Consider the following 18,925-nt stretch of genomic DNA (forward strand, 5'->3'; position numbering starts at 1 on the left):
AGTGGGAGAGGCTGGGGCAGGGAGCATAGGGAGGGGGCTGGGCAGGGTCCGGGGTCTGAGCCAGGCCCCAGCTCCAATACTGCCCCAACTCCCACCTCCCCTCCCGCTGTTACTCTCAGCTGCGGGGAAGGAAGTGAAAGGGTTCTAGGGGAACAGCAGGAGCCATCTCCTCAGGCATCCTGTCCTTAGGGTGGGAGAGGATGGTGAGCCTGGCGCCAAGGCCCTGCAAGCTGCCCTCTTCAAGGAGTCTTACGGGGGCAAGACAGCAGGGTATGGGTCTCCTTCTCCTCTCCCACTCAGGGCACAGAGGCAGGCACTGTCCCTTGGAGCCCAGAGGATGCTGGTTTCTGACAGAACCTGCAATGAAGTGCAGGCAGCATAGCCACGATTACTGTAGGCAGGCAGGGCCAAGGGGTGGGGAGCCAGCAGAGAGTCCACAGGCTGCAGTGTGCAGGCTGGACCATGCAGGGCCTGGGGTTCTGGGGAAGAGGTTCTAAGACCAGTCACTGCTGAGGGGGCAAGAGCCCTGGAGGCCTCTGCCCAGCCCTGTGCAGATGGCACTGGCATTTTCTCAGGGGGGCCCAGAAGGGCACCCAAGGGCTTGGGGCAGGAGCCCCATCCTCCCCACCTGCCTGCTCCCTTGGAAGGATTGCTTCCTGCTCCTCCGGCCAGTGGCCCTGGCCCAATTCATGGGAGCCCTGAGGCCATGTTGTTCCCTAGCTCGAATCCTACCCTCCTAGGATGAAGTCCAAACTCCTCAGTGTGGTTACCCCAGCCCCCTTGCAGCCCCTGCCTCACTTCCACAGCCTCCAGCTGGCGCAGCCCTAACTCTTTAAGAGCTCCCTCCCTCTGCTGGGAGCTCTCCTCCTTCAGACACTCCCCCGCAACCCTGTCCCAATCCTACCCCTGCTCCAAGGCTGGGCCACCTGGGTCCCAGATGTCTGACTAGTGGGTTTGTGCCTACACTGTGTGGGTGCTGACTTTAGTGAAATAAAATTGGAAATTCATTCACAAGTCTTGTGACCCCTTTCTTCAGACATAACTAATTGCAGGTGGGGGTTTGGGGAACACTTCAGCCTGTTCTGGGCCCTGCCAGCCTCTCCAGTGTCAGCCCGCTCCGTGCTCTTTGATCTCTCTATGCTGGCCACATGGGCCTTCTTTCCACCTGCATACATTCCTTTCAGCCTCAGGGACTTTGCACCTGCTGTTAGTGTGTCTGGAATTCTACATTCCTCCTATACATAGATAAAACCTACTTATCCACCTCCCCAGAAAAACCTTCTTTGACCTCCCTGATTAGGTCAAATGCTCCTTAGGGTGTGCCCTTACATTGTGTCTTTTCCTGTGAGGACCTGTCAGAGTGTATCTCTACTGTGTGATTACTATGTCGATCTCTCTGCCCCTCACCTGAGAGCTCTGCAGAGGCGAGAACCCTGTCTGGTTTCGCCCACGCTTGTATTCTCCAGCTCCCAGCACAGTGCCTAAGGTCCAGCAAGTGCTCAGCAAATATTTCATGAGTGAATGGGTGGCTGAAGGGGTGGATAGTCCCAGGCAGCAGTTCTGGCTGAGCATGTCAGTGATTCCTCTGGAATTGACTCTTAGAGAAACTCAAAGGTTTTTCTCCAAGGAACTGAGGACTGACTGCCATGTGCCATGTGTTTACCCAGGACTGTCTCTTTATAGAGAATCTAGTTCCTCCTTCTCCCTCCTCTCCATTTCCAGGTCACAGATTCAGCCCCAGCCTGGCAGTAATGCTCCACCCTGTAACAGCTGCTTTTATCTTCCGGTCTCCACCCTTAGACTGTCACTGTCCCGGAAGGTGTGGCTACACCTACTGGTGCTGCCCCTAGAAATCACCGCATCATCTTCTTCGGGAGGCTAGAAAGTCACGTTAGAGAAGGGCTCATGGGGGCTTCCCTGGTGGTCCACTGGTTAAGACTCCACGCTCCCAATGCAAGGGGCCCGGGTTCCATCCCTGGTCAGGGAGCGAGATCCCGCATGCTGCAACTAAGACCCGGCGCAGCTAAATAAACAAATAAATATTGAAAAAAAAAGAAGGGCTCATGGACTGAGTAAGGCAACCAGGGGCTCTGTGGGAGGAAGAAGCCTGCGTGAGGTTGCAACAGGCCTCGGAAATGCACGGCATAGGCGTGGGCTCTGATCTTTCAACGACGCTGTCTCAGGGCTTCCCGAGTCACACAGCTGAGAGGTAGCGGTGACAGGACAGGAACTCAACTCTGTTGGCTCCAGAACCCAGGACTCTGAAGCAAGCCAGTTCTCAAGTTGCTACCCTTCTGACGTTTTCGTAACAACAATAGCTTCCCTGCAGATGAGAAGGAGGAGCCCAGCGGGGGCTACGGGGGCAGATGGCAAGCAGGCAAGGGCACAGACCCTGGAGCGCAGGAGCCAGGTCCGCGCCCCCTCCCCCGGCGCTTGCGCACTGGGCCCCGTTCCCCGCTCAACCCTGCCCCCATCACCAGGGTTTTCAAATTTGAAACCTGCTCCTTTTCCCGCCCGAACTTGTTGACCAGCAGCGGGAGAGGGCGGAGCCGCACGCAGCCAATAGTGCCTGAGAGGCCCCCTGCCCCGCCCCCAACGTGACGTCCGAGAGCCTCAAGAGGCAAAGAGCAAATGGGCGAGGGTGCCCGCCGGCCCCACCTCCGTGGCGCCCACGTGCAGCGGCGGAGCCAGGGGCCTCCCCGGGACCACCGGCCCCCAGAGCACCACTCAGTGTGCGGGCCTCTCGCCACCAGCACGGGGCTGGAGACTGAGGCCCAGAAAAGCCAAGTAACCGGCGCTGGGTCGCTGAGCGAAGCGGCAAGACGCAGCACAACCCCACCCCCACCCCCAGCCCGGGAGTTCGCCCAAGGGCCGGGCCTGGAGCCGGCGCCCATGGAAGCACTACGGGAGTCCTAGGGGGCGGGCGGGCTCGCGGAGAGTGGGCTGCGGCTCCCGGGCGCGTTCCAGGGGCGGGGCCAAGAGCTGGGCTGTCCCGGGGCGGGGCGTTCCGGGGGCGGGCCGGGCGTCTGTGTTTGTTGCACCGTGTCAGTTACATTGTAACAAAAGTGGTGCAGCCGCTGCTCCGGCCAGCACCCTAGGCCCGCCCGCAGCCAGCTGTCGCCGACATGGAACCCGTGGCTAGCAACATCCAGGTCTTGCTGCAGGCGGCGGAGTTCCTGGAGCGCCGCGAGAGAGGTGAGGAAGAACCCTTGGTCGGACTCCAGGCGGCGACCTCGCTGACACTGGCCTGGGCTGGACTTAGCTCCCAACTTGAAGGATGCATGGCCTTAGGGCAGTAGTCCTGGGGCACCCCCGCCCTCAATTTAGGGGTCCGCGGGCAGTGGGGCTGGAGGGGTTGGGGAAATGGCCCTGTAGCCAAAAGCCCCTCCCTGACCGTGCCGTGCCAGGGGACCCCGCTGGAACTAGCCCCAGCCTGACGCGGGCGGGGGCTGTCTCTCGCAGAGGCAGAGCATGGCTATGCGTCCCTGTGCCCACACCGAAGTCCGGGCCCAGTCCACAGGAGGAGGAAGCGGTCTCCCCAAGCTCCTGGCGCGCTGGACAGTGGGCGGTGAGGAGGGCCTGGGGCAGCGGGGAATGGGGGATATGGACGCCGTCCTTCCTCGGGCCCCTCCACTGCCAACTTCCTCCTTATTGCTCGCATCTTCTGGGCCAGGTACCCCGCTCTGAAGGCATTCAGACACCTCCTGCCGTTTCCCCATCCCCCAAACACACACTCTTCGTTCAGGGACTATTTCTCGAGCACCCCTGATGTGTTTGGAACGGTGAATAGTTCTGGGTCCTGCTTCCGCTCGCAGTCCTAATACTGCACATATCAAACCACTCGCTTCCCCCCACAGGCTTTCTCCTTTTCTCTCCTCTTCTCAACCCTTTGCACACTGTTCCCCCCAATTTGAATGCCTCTCCCCCCACTACCCATTTTGGGTAACTTGTGTTGCTGGGCTCAGCTCACATGTCACCTGTTCAGGAGGCCCTTCCTGATTGCTGCTGGGGGCCTCCTTTGGACCCCACAGTCACCTGGGCAGGCCTCCTTACTGTCTCTGCCTCTGCCTGGGACTCAGGTGCCTGAGGCCAGCACAAGGTCCCCACAGTGGGCTAGTTTGGGATACACATCTGTAGTGAATGTTGAGGCCCTGGGAGCCCTGGGACTGAAGGTGTGGGCAGTAGCTGACGCCCCCTCACCCCATCCTCCCTGGCATTGGCAGGTCTGTGCACAACGAGCTGGAGAAGCGCAGGTGAGTCCCAACCCTGCCCTGATAGCACCAGGCCCCAGGAACTGCCTCCCTCTGGCCTTCCCTCCCCTGCTGTCCCTCATCTGGCCAGCAAGCCTGGGCTGGCACTGCCCTCTAGACCCCTTCCCCCACAGGAGGGCCCAGCTGAAGCGGTGCCTGGAGCAGCTGAAGCAGCAGATGCCCCTGGGGGCTGACTGTGCCCGATACACCACACTGAGCCTTCTGCGCAGGGCCAGGATGCACATCCAGGTAAGAAGCTACTCTGGCGCCCCAGGGCCAGCTTGCCAGGATGCTCGGAGAGGGGTAGTAGGGAGGGGCTGGGTGGAACTGGGGAGAGAGGTCTGAGGTGATAGCCCAACTGCCTGACATTGGACAGTTCTCTGTGCTTTTAGTTTCCAAATTTGTTAAGTAGGAAGAAAAGCAGAAAATAACTCAGGATTGTTCTGAGGCTTTAAGCAAGTTCTTCCAATAAAAGTTCACTTGTTATTACAGCAATTATTACTTGGATCCCAACTGTGAGACCCTGAGCGAGTTATGCAGTCTCTCTGTACTTCATTTCCTCCTCTGTATGGGGGGCATTCTGTGAGGGGTCATGTGTAAGGGTCTCTCGGACTGGAGAGGGCTGCTTCTTGCTCTTTCTCTCCCCCATCCCTGAAGGCCTCCTGTTCTCGGCGGGTGGCGGGGGGGCGGGGGGTTGTCGCGATGCTGCTTTGGGAGGCAGCTCCAGAGGCCAGGAGGGGCAAAGTACCAAGAGGACGCCAGTGAGCCACCCTCCCAGGGCTCTTGCTGCTGCCCAGGCTGAGCTCAGCGCCCCCTGCTGGATGGGAGTAGGGTGTGCTGACTCAGGCACAAGGTAGCTCCACAGAGTGGGGATTAGAAGGGACTTGGAAACAATAGAGGCCTCTTCCTGCTCTCCTGGCCCTTTTGACAGAGGAAGACATGGAGGCAGAGGCGGCTGATGAGAGGCCGATTCAGAACCGAGGCCTAGGTCTCCTGACTTGCATTCTTTTCTTCAAGTGAGCACCTGCTCTGCCAGGCCCTGTTGTGGGCACAGGGGGCAGTGGCAGAGACAGAGGGAGGTGCCATGCAGCAAATAAATCGTGGTGTGGAAACTGTCAGCACTGTCCCAAAGGTGCCTGCGTTCTCCTCATTGTGGCTGAATAACACCCTGGCCAGATAGCCGGCTCCAGTTTCTCACATGGAGTTAGTGACTTGGTTCTCGGAGGGATGATGTGTGACCTTGGGTGCTGGCTGGCCTGTGGGCAGGACCTAGGGAGTGCTCCTTCCTTGAAGCCCCGTCACCCCTCTCCTGGACTCCCTGCTTCCTGTTTTGCCTCCACCTGGCTGTCCTCCCCACCTTGCCCTAGAATGTTCTTTGCACCACATAGATCTGTCCAGGTCTGCCTCCTGCTGAAAACCTTCCATGGCTCCTGACAGGACAGTTTCAGTTTCTTTCTTCCTGTGAAACTCAAGGCGCTTCACAACACAGGCCTTGCCACTGGTCTCATCTTTCCCCATTCCTCACCAAAAAAGCTGAACTCTCCATGCTTTTCCCATTTTCCCTCTGCCTGGATGCTTCTTCCTCCCCTATCTTTGCCTGGGCAGCTCTTATTCATTCATCTACTCCCAGTCCAAATGCCCCCTCACCCAATTCTCCCCTTCTTGCTGACTGAATGCAGGCTTCCGTCCATTGAGGACCCTGATGGGAGAACCCTTGGTCCTCCAGTCCCTGGAACTGAGGGCTGGCGGAGCTTGCGTGGGGGCAGCAGAAGGGGACTAATGCTGAAGACTTAGGTCTCCTGGGAGGGTCTTGAGGAGTTACAAACTGGTAGCCTTTGTTTGGTCTGTAGTTTTCTAAAAATTTAAATTAGTTGGCAGCACTTAAAAGGACATTTGACAGGAAAAAATGTGATCTCCCTGCTTCTTTAAAAAACTGGGAGATCTGGCAACACTGGGCCTGTTTCCATGTGGCAGTAATTGGCCTGGGCCACTGCCTTGAGCCTTAGTATGCACTCGCTGGTGTGCCCGAGTCCCCCGCAGTCCCTGTTGCCTGACACCAGACACTCCACTCCTTCACAACACTTGACTGGGCCCCGAGGGCCTCTGAGATTGTGGTGCCCTCCCTCCCCCACCCATCTGGACAGAACTCCTGGGCCATTTACACGGGACAGGAGGGCAGGAGGGCCTAGCTTCCTGTAGGATGTGGGAGCAACCCTCTGGGGCCCAGATCTAGTGAGCCCGTCTGGAGCAAGCAGTCACCACGTGGCCACGGTCCGCCGTTGAGTGGTGCTGGGGTGAGGCCCGAGACCCCGGGTAGCTGACCCCAGCCCCTTGCTCCCTCGGATCTGCAGAAGCTGGAGGAGCAGGAGCAGCGGGCCCGGCGGCTCAAGGAGAAGCTGCGCAGCAGGCAGCAGAGCCTGCGGCAGCAGCTGGAGCAGCTCCGGGGGCTGGCCGGGGCAGGCGAGCGCGAGCGGCTGCGAGCAGACAGCCTGGACTCCTCAGGCCTCTCCTCTGAGCGCTCCGACTCAGACCAAGGTAAGTGCCCTCAAGCGGAGGGGTCGAGTGGGCTGAGTGGCCCAGGTCCCCTGACTGGCCTGCTCCCTGTGCAGAGGAGCTGGAGGTGGACGTGGAGAGCCTGGTGTTCGGGGGCGAGGCCGAGCTGCTGCGGGGCTTCAGCACGGGCCAGGAGCACAGCTACTCACACGGCAGCAGCACCTGGCTATGACCCTCACCTCCTGGAGCCACCTCTGCCCTCAGCCCACCCTCTGCTCTGCCAGGCTGGAGCCCTCACCAAGCCTCCAGGGCTGCTCAGAGTACTGTTGGAATGGACTAAAAGGACCGTGTGGGAACAGGTGCTCCCCGTACCTTGCTGCTGGCTGCTGGCAGTCCCACCTAGGATGGGGTGCCGAGCCCCCCTGAGCCCTGCAGGGCAGGCAGCTTGGGCCCAGGCCACCCTTCCAGGCATTTTTGTAGCACTTCGCTCTGCTGTCCACAGGGGCAGGAAGCCTCTTGGGTCCTCATGTTCCTTCCTAAACAAGGGCCCCTGGCCTTTGCCCTCCACATACTATATTTTCATTAAAAGCCTCTTTCTTAACTTCCTGTTCATGGTCTTGCCTGGTGAAAATGGGGGAACTCCCAGCCACAGACAAACTGGAAAAGAGGAAATGAGATCCGTAGCCACCACAAACACTGCTGTCCACACCAGGCGGTGCCCCTTTACTCCTCACAGCTCGGAGGCCTCAGTCCCTGCCTGTCACAGTGGGACTGAGGCTGAGTGACATGACCTGCCTGAGGTCCAAAGCCAGGAAACAGTTGAGTCAAGATTTGAACCAAAGCTTTCTGACTCCAGAGCTGGGGCCGACTGAATTCAACAAGTATTTATTGAGTGCCTGTTACGTGCGAGATTTTGTTTCAGGTACTTGGGACACATCAGAAAATAAAACAAAGGTCCCTGCCCTCATGGAGCTTACAGTCTAGCGTTTATGACCACTTCACACGGACGTGACCCTGGGCAAGTCACTGTACCTCTATCTTCAGCCACCTGATGCAGGAATAAGCAGGCCCAGCTCAGACATGGGTAACGGCCTGGTGTGCTGGAGAGGCCAAACAACACACCCACCCCCAGCCCACCACCCAGACGGTAGACAGGGCTGGAAGCTGACTTTTAATAATAAAGTACAAGGAGGAAAGACCACAGGGACTGGAGCGAGTGGTCTGTGCTGCGGCCCCAGGGCCTGGGCTGGCTACACAAACTGCTGCTGCTGCTGCTTCTTGGTGGCTGCCTTGCTGGCAAGGTCCTTGGCCTTCTCTGTAGCTGCAAGTGCCGTTTCCTTGGCCTTCTCCTTGGCTTCCTTGGCTGTTTCAACAAGGGTTTTGGGAGGGGCCTCACCTGGAGCAAAGGGTGGGAACTGGTTTCAAAGAATGCCAAGACCCACCTAAATCACCTCCCAGGACATTCATCTCCTGTGCGCCAGGCCCTGAAGGAAATACCCAGGGTACAGATGAGTTGCTCAGAGTAGGGTGGTGACAGCTCCAGGCTCCAGCCCAGGCGGGGCAATTAGGACTTGACTCAGCCTCTGCCTATGTGCAGAGCCCTCACCTTGCAGCTTGGCCAAGATGTATTCAAAACCCTTCATAGTCTTGGTCACGTTGCTTTTGAACCGGGCGAGACCAAATTCCTGGCAAAAGATGAGAACGGGAAGGATTCTGAGCTGCCCACTGAACCCCAGCCCGGACTCTCTGTTATATGCCCTGGGCCCCAGAGCCCCAGCACCACAACAACGCTGCTCACCTGGACAGCTCTGGAGACGCCGAACAAGCTAGAGGAGACCCAGGCTTCCCGGCAGATTTCGGTCCAGCCGCTGTTATCAGAGTTCACACGGTAAACACATCGTTCCTCTACCACCTGTGCAGGCAGTCAAGCCAACCACAATCGTGTGGGAGTCCTTCACTTTGCCAGCTTGCACATAAATTTGATTCCCTGCCTCTTTTCACGAGGGAAAGCAATAAAATGAAAACCGATTCCCCTCCCTTACTGTATTCCCAAGCTGCACTTTGGGAAGAGAGTAAGAAGATGAAAAAAAGTCATTTTGCTCTCTAAAAACCTCTCTTCTGACCCTTCAAACGAAAAGGTACATGGACTCTTGAGATCAGCGGAGGGCCTTCCAGCTCCATCCTGGATGTTTTGTACCTTTACATCTAGACATGTGTGGTGTTTTCAACCTGCCTTCCACCAACTTTGGCCCTTGAGCTCCTGGCAATCAAAAAAAAAAAAAAAAAAAGTCCGGCAATCACCACAGCTCATTATCAGAGAGGAGAAAGTGGACCTGTACTTCCAAGAGAAACACTTAAGACACCTGTCACAGCTGGACTGAAAGACATTTCTTAGAGCTGGGTCTTTTCTTTGTAATTTACAAAACACAGCTGTAGTGCCCTTAGGGCAGTCAGCTGTGAGGCCTTCAGGTAACTCTGGGGCAGAGCATTAAGCTGCCTCCTCACTCTGACTTCCCCTCTCTGAACTTCACTTTCCTCTTTGCACAACAGAGAGTAATACCCACCTCCCTGGGTTATTGTGAAGATTAACCAAGAAAGAAAATAACAGTTCTCTGGAAGCTGGGTACAGCTCTCTGGGTACTCACAGGTGAGAAGATACTGTAGGATGTTCCTTAAACCAAACCATGGGTTTTCAAGCCTTTTTTATTTTTTTTAAAGCAAAGGTATGTGGAACCCTTTTCCCCTGAAATCTCAGGCAGAAATCCATTACATAAGACAGATAAAAGACTCTAGTCAAACTGGGGCAAGGGGCCCAGATCCTCCCCGTCTAAGGTACATCCAAGGTACCCTTTATGGCTTGACAGATTCCTGTTTGAAAACCAGTGCCTCCCTCCATCCCTCGGCATCATGCCTGTGGCCCAACCTACACACAGGCCAGGCACAGTGTGAGTGCTCCGCACATAGTACTTACAACGACTCTGTGAAACAGGTAACCCCTCCACCACTGTATGAATGAGTCAAAACACAGATCCAGAGAAGATGACCAGCTGAAGAGATCATCTGAGTTTGTACTCTAGAGCCAACACTCCCCAGATCTGCTTGGATCATAGAAGCTCCCTCATGGCTCCCTAGCCACATGTACCTGGAGCTCTCTAGTTCTGGGGGAACCAAGAGGGAGGGGTCTCACCATCAGCCGGGCATGGTTGATGTTCCAGGTGAAGGTGGTCATGGTCTGGTTCTGTGGGTCCACAATAGAATCCTCCAGGATGTACACTGAGTGAGCAACATTGGCAGGAAATAGTCGCTCAGCCCAGCGGGGCATCCTGTTCGTCTTGGTCAGGAGTCGCCGGGACAGGAGCTTCTGGTCAGGGGTCACCTCCCGGTGCACTATGTCTTCCGTCAAGACATGTTTGCTGCAGGTGTCAGGGTGAAGGTGACCCTCAGGAGCCTGGCCCTAAGTGACTGCCTGTTGGGGTTCCCATCTGGAGCCTCCAGGCCCAGAATGGCCACGCCTTTCCCCAAACTTGCAGAGTGATCTGTGTTGTGGCTCAGACCTGAACTAGAGTCCCTTGAGCCTAACCCAGGGCAAATTCCAACTCCCGCCTCCTCGCTGACCTGGATTCCTAGGCCTTCCAGCAGGGCTGGACCTCATGATTTATTGCACCACTGGACGGCGTCACGGCAGAGTAGACAAGCGCCCGGATTTCCAACCCCAAGATCCCTCCCCAGCTCCGGTGCCGCCGCCTCTTCCTGTCTCACCACCCTGAGATGAGACAACCTTTTACTAGGGCCTCAAGTAAACTACTACCCAGACCCAGCCTCCTTCCAGTACTAGCCTGGCCGCTTCCCCGATAGGTCCTCTCGTCCTAAACGTGGCCACGGCTCCGGCGACCCCCCCACTCGAAGTCGAGTCTTTCCCGGCCCCCACACTCCGATCTCCAAACAGCGAGGTGGGAGGGTTGCTCTTTCCAGGGCCACGTACCTATAGGGATTCGGGTACCGCTGCCAGAAGGCAGCGAACACTTGGTCCCAGGAACTCCGGAGCACGCTCTGGCCCAGGAAATACTTCACCATTGTCCAGGTCGGGCGGGCTCAGCGCCCACACAACATCAGGGGTGCGGAGCCCGGGGGGCACGCGGAGGCGGGGCTGGAGCTCGACGCTCGGCCGCCAGGCTAGCAGCTCAGTCACTCCAGCGCCGCCATAAGGATTTGTCTAGCCGCGCGCCACTTCCGGCGCAGCCGCGCACTGCCCGCCTCTTCCGGCGCCTGCCCACGTGACCGGGCGGCCCCGCCTCCCCGGCCTCTGCCTCCTCCCCCCACCGCGGGAGTCGCGGTGCTCCGGGCCGGAGCCAGGTTAGCGGGACCCCTCCCAGGCTCCGTGGGGAAACCGTGCCGGAGCGGCCCCTAAGCCGGGCGGGCAAGCGAGTAGCGGAGCGAGCGAGCGAGCCGGACGCCGGCGTTGAGTGCGCTTCCCCGCACGCTCCCAGGCCGCCCCGGGTCCTGGACTCTCAGAAGGAGGAGGATCAGCACCCGGGGACGAAGAGCGGGGGCGGACGGAGGCGTTGCTGTAGCTCAATATCGTCGCGGCGTCTGGAGCCTTAGGTTGGCGCCTGCGGTCGGGGACTGAGGCTCGGGCGCTGCCGGCCGGAGTGGAGATCCGGTTTGCCTCCCGCCCCCGCTCAGGACCCTGACGCGGGTGAGGCAGCCCCGGGAGCATGAGCGGGCAGCGTGTGGACGTCAAGGTGGTGATGCTGGGCAAGGAGTACGTGGGCAAGACGAGCCTGGTGGAGCGATACGTGCACGATCGCTTCCTGGTGGGGCCCTATCAGAACGTGAGTGCGCCCGACACGGCCCAGCACGGGTGGGAGGGGGTAACCCGCAGCCGAGGCCCTGATTGCTTCCCCTTGGTTGCAGACCATTGGGGCCGCCTTCGTGGCCAAGGTGATGTCCGTCGGAGACCGGACGGTGACTTTGGGTATTTGGGTAAGTTCGCTGGGCAAGTCCTGGGAAAACCCATTCCTGAGGAGGCGTAGGTCCTGCCTATTACTGGCTGGCTTGTGGCCTCATAGAGGCCATTTCTGTTCTCTAGACCACAATTTAAAAACGGGGTCTGGAGAACGTGGTATTAGTTTGCAGTTTTGGGGAGTAGCTCAGCAACTCAGGCCAGGGCTGAGCCTCCCCCTGCCCTTCAGGACACAGCAGGCTCTGAGCGCTATGAGGCCATGAGCCGAATCTACTATCGGGGCGCCAAGGCTGCCATCGTCTGCTATGGTAAGGATGGTTTTGGCCTGTTTCTCAAACAAGAAGGGGAGGGTGCCAGGCTGGCCTTACAGAACAGCTTCTGACCCTTGGTTGTGTTTCCTGCGTGTCCCACACCAAGACCTGACGGACAGCAGCAGCTTTGAACGGGCAAAGTTCTGGGTGAAGGAACTGCGCAACCTAGAGGAGGTAGGTGGCCTGACCTCACCAAAAGACGAGACAGGGGCTGGGGATCTGGTGGTCCGAGGGGGGGGGGTGACCCTCACCTTGTCTTCTGCTCCAGGGCTGTAAGATCTACTTGTGTGGCACCAAGAGTGACCTGCTGGAGGAGGACAGGCGGCGCCGACGTGTGGACTTCCACGACGTCCAGGACTATGCAGACAGTAGCTGCTCCTTAACTCCCTGGGGCTGGGGGAGGGAAGTGGCTACTTGGGTGGGTCACAGAAAATAGGGACTGCCTTGGCTACCATGGCAAGATCCCCCATGGGAAGACTTTCTCTGGCCTCCCTGAATCTGGGGGGTTCAGAAGATTCCCTGTACTGCTAGCCTTCCCCTTTGTGTCTGTGTCCACCTAATTTTCAGGTATGAGGCTTTAGACACTTCTCTTTACAGATATCAAAGCTCAGCTCTTTGAAACATCCAGCAAGACAGGCCAGAGTGTGGGTGAGTGCTGTCCTGGGCCTCACGGCAGAACACGCAAGGGCAACAAGGGAGACAGAGAAAAGCCTAGAGGGCTGGTTACTGGGTGATCCCAGAGCCACTGGCATTTGATCCTCACCTATCACCCTTTTTCCTGCCAGATGAGCTCTTCCAGAAAGTAGCAGAGGATTACGTCAGTGTGGCCGCCTTCCAGGTGATGACAGGTGTGTCCTTCCCTAGCTCCTGTGGAGACTTCCTCTAGGCCCACAGCATCTGGCCCCCTTCGTGAGTTACCTGATCCCCCAGTAGAATGATGCTGAGCTGCCACCTCTCTCTCTGACAGAGGACAAGGGCGTGGACCTGGGCCAGAAGGCAAACCCCTACTTCTACAGCTGTTGTCATCACTGAGTCACCACTCACCTGGCCTGGGGGAATTAAAGGAATTCCCCCAGAGAGGCTGGACCTAGCTTTTGTCTGGGCTTGGGTGATCACACGTCTGAGCTACCCCGGGTCCCCATGGCAGCAGAGGTGGCACCTGCCTGTGCTGGCCCATGGAACGGAGGCAGCATTTGGGCTGATGGGCACAAGGAGGGTAAGGGCTGATTTGGACCCCAGGCTTCTGCCCTGGACAGCACTCGTGTCTACAAATTATTTAAGTGGCTTCTGATTTGTAAATAAAATCAATGCACTGTGAATCACACTCAACCCCTTTCCCTGCTGTGTGGATTGGGTGTCAAGATACCTAGTACTTTCTGGGGCCACCTGGCTGCCCTCGCTTCCTGTATCAAGGCTCCTTTTAGCTCTTACTTTCCTTTGGAAACCAACTGGCTTCACCCCAGGGTTGCAGCTGAGATAATGGAGAAGCAGAAGGGCCCTTTCCTATTCTTTAGTGGGGGCAAAGATAGGGCGAGAAGCTGGGGTTGGGGCAGTGCAAAGCTCACACTTCCTTCTTGGTGCTAAGAAGAGCAAGGAAGGCACTGAAGTAGTAACCAGAGATCAAAGGATCAAGCACTTCTACCTCAGACTCACTGGCTCGACTGCACCTCTGTCATGTCTTAAGTCCATGAGTCAGGCCTGTGGCTCAGATCCTAAGCTTCCTAGCAACACCCTATAATGTGGCTTAACAGTAGAAAAATCATAGGTTCTGCAAGACTTAGAAAGGTTTTATGGATCCAGATTGGGATCCAACTCAGCTACTCAGAAAAGGGACTTAAACTTGGCCTGTGTTTCTCATCTGTAAAATGAAGTGACCACTACCCAGTTCAGGACTTGAAGATCATGAGTGAAAAGTAACTGTAGGACTAAATGCTTGTCTTCCCACACTCTTCCCTGGGGCAGAAAGTTCAGGACTAAGTCAGAAGGGAAGCAGATCCCCAGGGTTTCCTCAAAGTGTATTTTTGGGCCTTGGACGTCCAGGTATTTCTGAAGAATCAGATGTCACTGTAGACAGGACCAACCCTTCAACCAAAAGGAAGCATATGGCAGCCTCTTCTGTTATGGGATGCTCAGCCCCTTTGCCTCACTCGGCCTAGGCCGAGTCCTCTGCAGTGCCCAGCACCTGCTCTAAAAGACTAAAAACTTGGCCAAGATGTCTAGACTCACACTCAGAAAGTGCTTTGGTTCCACTTCCTTTTTAAAAACCTCAAAATACCCTTCCTTCGTGGGTGATGGAGGCTTCCTGTGAAGGGACTGAAACTGATGCCAGCCACTCCCAAAAGCAGCAGAAAGACATTCCGACAGCTGTGGCTACTGGGAGGAAACCCACACCACTCCCATGAGGTGCTTGGAGGAAGGGCTCAGTTCCGTGTCCCTGGGAACTACCTCAGGGGCTGGCTTCTGCTCTCACCCCAAACCCATCCTCCCTCCTTGTTAGGCTACATCTCCCCACGGACAACAAAACAAAACACAGGGCAAGGGCCATAAGAGTAAAGTTAAACTTTACTTTACAGTAATTTTTTTCTATATACAAAGAATTACAGTACATGTTTATGGGGACTCCTAGCACAGGGCTCCCCTCTTTTTCACTAAGAGTTCCACTTATCACTGACAATCTATTGGGGTGGAGGGGGGCAAAAAAAGTGGTGGACCTCAGCTGACACCCCCTCTGCCCCTTTCTTAAAAATATAAAGATAGATCTCTATTGTCAGCTTGTTTTTTTTGCCAAGACTTAGCTGCTCTTCCAGGAGCTCCTGTGTGCTGCACTCGCCCGTCTTCAACACTCTCACCTACATGCACACACAGGCAGCACCCACCTCAGACCTAGAGACCACCCGTTCTCTGCCCCCTGGAAGTCTAAAGCACCAGAACCACTCATTTCTGCTCCTAACTCCCTAGGCTCACCTCCTGTCCAAAAAGCTTTGCTCGATTTCCAGGGTGTTACACCTGAAGCCCTCAATAGCCTGATGTTTTGAGAGTCATGGGGAAGTAGCTCTAGAAAAGGGACCATATGAGTTTAACATGTGCTATTTTTGCTTATGTTGATAGGAAACATTTCTCCCCAGGCTGTGGATTTCTAATTAAAATAAACTCTTTCCACTTCCTTAAGAAATATTACCCTTAATCTTCATAAGCAATAGAGGTGCTCCCGTGAGAGTGGAAGAGGTAGAGAGGGGCAGAAGGTAGCCGAGGGAGACCCCACACTTGGAGCTCTCTACCAGCCTGTTCAGGCAGTGTGCACAGAGGCTATGGACACGGTGACACCAGCCCTGAGAAACTCAATGGCCATCCTCATCTGGAAACAGCATCTCTTCCACCTCTGGACTGCGCTGGACTATTTCAGGGTCAGGTGCAAGATTCACCAAGGCTCTACCTTCCCCTCCTCTAATAAAGCCTCAAGGAAACTACATAAGATCTCTTCTTCCCAAACAGGAATCTGGGTTTCTCAAGTCACCAGTCCCTCAACCCTTGGCAGCGCTTATTTATACCAGGAAATTAGCACCATCATTGCATCTGTGTGTGTGTACAAAGCAATCACCTATTCTTATTTTCAATTTATACTACAGCAACCTCGGGCCCTGCTGCACTAACTCTAGGAAGCTCAGCTGAGGGCTAACTGTCCACAGCCAAGGAAAGTCTCGTGCAGCAGCTACCCAGCTCTAAATGATCTGGAATGTCTAACACATGGAACAGCCCAAACATTATTCAGCAGGAAAAGGGGCTTGTGGCAGCTCCTTTCCTGCCATGATCTCAGAGAAGTGAGGACACTGGGCTACTCTGACCTCCTGACAGACCCCAAGAGGATGACAGTGTCCCCCAAAAAAGCCTTAGGAGAAAACCCGCTTTATAGGAACTGACGGAAAAAAAAAAAAAAAAATCCATCCACATTTAGTGCTCTCCTGATTCTTCTCCACAGGGGAAGCTGCCAGGACCAGACTTCCTTCCTGCCACTCTGTTCTCACGAGGGAACCTGGGAGTCCAGCTCCTGTGAGTAGACGCTGCCAAGCCTGGAAACGGATCGCTGATGCACTTCATGCCCTGACTGTAGTGTGGGGTGGAGGATGTAAAGAATAGAATAATTATTTTCATCAATGCTAAAGATGTAGATTTGGTAGTTGTTCAGAAGAGGATCAACAGTGATTTAAATCACTTCAAACTCAGTAACTTCAGGGGGAAGCAGACATTTAAAAACTTGGATGCTTTTGTAGCAATGACAACTATTTTGCTATTAGAATGGGTTTGCTCCAGTAGAGAAGCAAATGAGGCTTTGAATTCAAATTTCAACAGTTTCCATAATTTTTTCTGACTTAACAGGGCTAGGACAGGTATTAGTTCTCTAACTACCTATGGAAGCTATGGCTTCCCCCTCAGAAAGGCTTCCTGGGGAACTGGCTTAGAGGCAGACGCTCTATTGAGATCCTGATTTACAAGCACTTGGCCAAATGCCAAAATACCATCCTACACAAAGATCAGGAGTTTCTAAGAGTAAAGATTTCCTTTTAACTGCCAGGTCACACCCCCTGGAGAAAAGGTCTCAGTATAGGTTCCAGGAGAATCCCCGAAGGATGGCAAGGTCACCCCCCACAAAGGGTCATGCAAGAGTCGCACTTCCCAAAAGTCCTTCCAACTCTGCTTCTAATTGTATAGTGACTGCTTTCGTGATGTTAACAATCTAGTATCAAATGCTATCAGTGGGCCTGAGAGTTGAACATCTAATTTCCAATCAACCTAAAAGAGTCTTACAATGGCCCTCATGAAAGCCGGGCTGGCTGTCCATCCATTTAAATAAACAGCTTCAGAAGTTTCCTACGCAGGTCTGGAAGGAAGCTTTCCAGTGAATGGGAGAATGGAAAAAACTGAAACAAAACCACAAAGTGGCCCACCTTTCCTTCACTCCTTCCTGTCCTGTGAGACATATCTAGAGTGGCTGTCAAGTCAATTACCTACCAAAGCCTACATCAGAGAAGCTCCTTCAGGATCAAACTTCTCCACTTAAAAATTTTACATAGCCTGCACCCCCCCCCCCAACAAAATTCACAGTTTATTTCATGAAACAAAGAGCTACGGTAATTTAACACACAACACAGTAGAAAGAGATTCTGACAGCGCAGTGCGGGTATCTTTTTCTGATCACAACTACAGATGACAGGAGAAAAAAAGGGCACAGGACTGGCACCAAGCAAATCCTACTCATACAACCTAAGAGATTAGGGAAAGGGACCTACTAGCTGCAGTTATATACTTATTATTCTCACACATGATAAATACTTAATATAATGAACTTTAATGTTCTGGGTGGATTTCTTTAAAAATATCTTTTCCATGGTTTAAAATTTTTTTTAAAAGAAAATAAGATGCTTTGTTTTCTCTTCCTCTAAAACAAAGAGCTTTTCCTCTCTGATGACGTGGGAAGAGAGACAGGATGAAAGGGGAGAACTAGGCAGGTGGAATTTACAGAGGAGAGTCCGAGGTCTAAGTGAGATGCAAGAATAGGCCCCTAAACTCAGGGCAGCCCTGCCCAGCCTCATGCCTCTGCCTGAGTTCAATGTCTCAACCCCAGAGACAGACTTTGGGAAATAAAAGCAAATTCTTTTTTAAATCTTTATATAAAGCGCAAATGCTTCTATAACAACAGTTGTTCCCTCCTTAGAAGTATGGGAGTGACCTCAATAGAAACTCAGGAGGAGGAAATTGGGACAAAATACAGAATCCTGTTGAGGGCGTAAAAGCCATAACTGAGACAGAAATGGCCAGGAGACCTTGGGGCCAGGAGATGGCCTGTTGGCTAAAGCTGCTGGCTAAGTTGGCAAAGCAGAGAGGTAAACATGTTTGGTCTAGGGACAAAGAGGGGGTGGGTGAATGGGAAGGAACTGGCCAAACAGCACTTCCTGTTGGCAGTCAGTGAGCTGGGTGAATGGTAGGGCAGGGTAGCACCAACAGATTTCCCAGCCCTTGGGCCCCAGCTCAGGCAGCAGTAACAGATAATCAGCAGTTATGAGGAGTCATCTCTTGGACTGGACATTGCTCTGAACGCCACATCTTGCCAGTCATGGGGAAGGGTTCTGGCTTGCCTTTGAGCTAAGTCAGCAGGCAGGTGCTCTCAATACAGAGCACAGCATTTCTCAGGAAGAGGGTGGTAGAATCCACTAGTGAAGAAGACTCCCTCCATTCAGGTAGGAGGGCAAAAGATCAGGAGAGAAGTAATTTCTTGCCAGGATCTGGCACTCTCCCTGAGCTGGTGGTGGATCTAGCCCAGAGCTTGCCAGAGATTCCCTAGGTCTACTGCCCGAGACTCTGAAATCTGAAAGCACCTGAGTATTTGGGGGACAGGCATGGGGTGGGCTGATGTAAAAGGAGGAAAATCTATAGAAAAGAAAGGTAAGCTTGCCAATTGCCTTCTTACACTGAGGGAAAGCTGTGTCCTCACAGAGCCCAGCCCCCCAACCAACTGCTCCACCAAGGACAGATCTTTAGACTCTCCAGAGCCCAGACAGAAGCAGCAGAGGCTGCCCAGCCAACAGGCCCTACCTGCCTATAGAGGAGACCTCTGCATGACTGTACACACATGCACATACACACAGGCACACCTGACCAGGAGACACTCAAAACAACCACTTCTGGGGCCACAAAGGACATGACAAAATGAGCCCGGAGCCCCAGGGCCCCTCAAACTTCCTGTTATTTCCTGGTCAAAGGTTCTTTAAAAATAACCTGGGAACCCAGGCAAGCATGTTAGGCTCACAGGGATCAGGTCTTATTTATCTCTGTATCTCCTGCCAGTGACTAGCACCAGGCCTAGCACACATGAATGTTCAAGAAATCACCACCGATGTGAATGGGAATCAGTT

At 54.7% G+C, this 18,925-nt stretch overlaps 3 protein-coding genes across 4 annotated transcripts; 2 read left to right on the forward strand and 1 right to left on the reverse strand.

The window, feature by feature from the left end:
* The first annotated feature begins 2,981 nt into the window (after positions 1–2,981).
* Positions 2,982–7,344, forward strand: MXD3 (MAX dimerization protein 3). The gene is made up of 6 exons (XM_082622725.1): positions 2,982–3,195; positions 3,463–3,568; positions 4,224–4,253; positions 4,385–4,499; positions 6,602–6,785; positions 6,860–7,344. Exons 1-6 carry the CDS (start codon positions 3,126–3,128, stop codon positions 6,973–6,975), a joined length of 621 nt encoding a protein of 206 aa, XP_082478851.1. The 5' UTR covers positions 2,982–3,125; the 3' UTR covers positions 6,976–7,344.
* Positions 7,345–7,612: 268 nt separating this feature from the next.
* On the reverse strand, positions 7,613–10,951 carry PRELID1 (PRELI domain containing 1). The gene is made up of 5 exons (XM_082622724.1): positions 10,726–10,951; positions 9,931–10,156; positions 8,542–8,655; positions 8,350–8,428; positions 7,613–8,139 (listed from the first exon to the last, which is right to left on the reverse strand). The coding sequence occupies exons 1-5, from the start codon at positions 10,815–10,817 to the stop codon at positions 7,994–7,996; spliced, it is 657 nt and encodes a 218-aa protein (XP_082478850.1). The 5' UTR covers positions 10,818–10,951; the 3' UTR covers positions 7,613–7,993.
* Positions 10,952–11,049: 98 nt separating this feature from the next.
* On the forward strand, positions 11,050–18,900 carry RAB24 (RAB24, member RAS oncogene family). Of its 2 annotated transcripts, none has more exons than XM_082622722.1 (8): positions 11,050–11,575; positions 11,658–11,726; positions 11,936–12,014; positions 12,124–12,191; positions 12,286–12,385; positions 12,615–12,665; positions 12,803–12,865; positions 15,994–18,900. In XM_082622722.1, exons 1-8 carry the CDS (start codon positions 11,459–11,461, stop codon positions 16,149–16,151), a joined length of 705 nt encoding a protein of 234 aa, XP_082478848.1. In that variant the 5' UTR covers positions 11,050–11,458; the 3' UTR covers positions 16,152–18,900. The 2 variants fall into 2 exon arrangements, with proteins under 2 accessions (XP_082478848.1, XP_082478849.1); XM_082622723.1 differs by lacking the exon at positions 15,994–18,900 and adding an exon at positions 12,985–13,336.
* Positions 18,901–18,925: the final 25 nt, after the last annotated feature.

This window comes from Mesoplodon mirus (genome assembly GCF_964341445.2).
Source record: "Mesoplodon mirus genome assembly, chromosome: 5".
In the NCBI taxonomy this organism is placed as follows: domain Eukaryota; kingdom Metazoa; phylum Chordata; class Mammalia; order Artiodactyla; family Ziphiidae; genus Mesoplodon; species Mesoplodon mirus.

Coding starts and splice junctions, on each gene's coding strand:
- MXD3 (XM_082622725.1), top strand. CDS start 3,126: ATGGAACCCGTGGCTAGCAACATCCAGGTCTTGCTGCAGGCGGCGGAG. Junction 3,196..3,462: donor CCTGGAGCGCCGCGAGAGAG/GTGAGGAAGAAC, acceptor TGTCTCTCGCAG/AGGCAGAGCATGGCTATGCG. Junction 3,569..4,223: donor GGCGCGCTGGACAGTGGGCG/GTGAGGAGGGCC, acceptor TGGCATTGGCAG/GTCTGTGCACAACGAGCTGG.
- PRELID1 (XM_082622724.1), bottom strand. CDS start 10,817: ATGGTGAAGTATTTCCTGGGCCAGAGCGTGCTCCGGAGTTCCTGGGAC. Junction 10,157..10,725: donor CGGTACCCGAATCCCTATAG/GTACGTGGCCCT, acceptor TGACACCTGCAG/CAAACATGTCTTGACGGAAG. Junction 8,429..8,541: donor GCGTCTCCAGAGCTGTCCAG/GTGAGCAGCGTT, acceptor ATCTTTTGCCAG/GAATTTGGTCTCGCCCGGTT.
- RAB24 (XM_082622722.1), top strand. CDS start 11,459: ATGAGCGGGCAGCGTGTGGACGTCAAGGTGGTGATGCTGGGCAAGGAG. Junction 11,576..11,657: donor TGGTGGGGCCCTATCAGAAC/GTGAGTGCGCCC, acceptor CCTTGGTTGCAG/ACCATTGGGGCCGCCTTCGT. Junction 12,386..12,614: donor CGTCCAGGACTATGCAGACA/GTAGCTGCTCCT, acceptor TTCTCTTTACAG/ATATCAAAGCTCAGCTCTTT.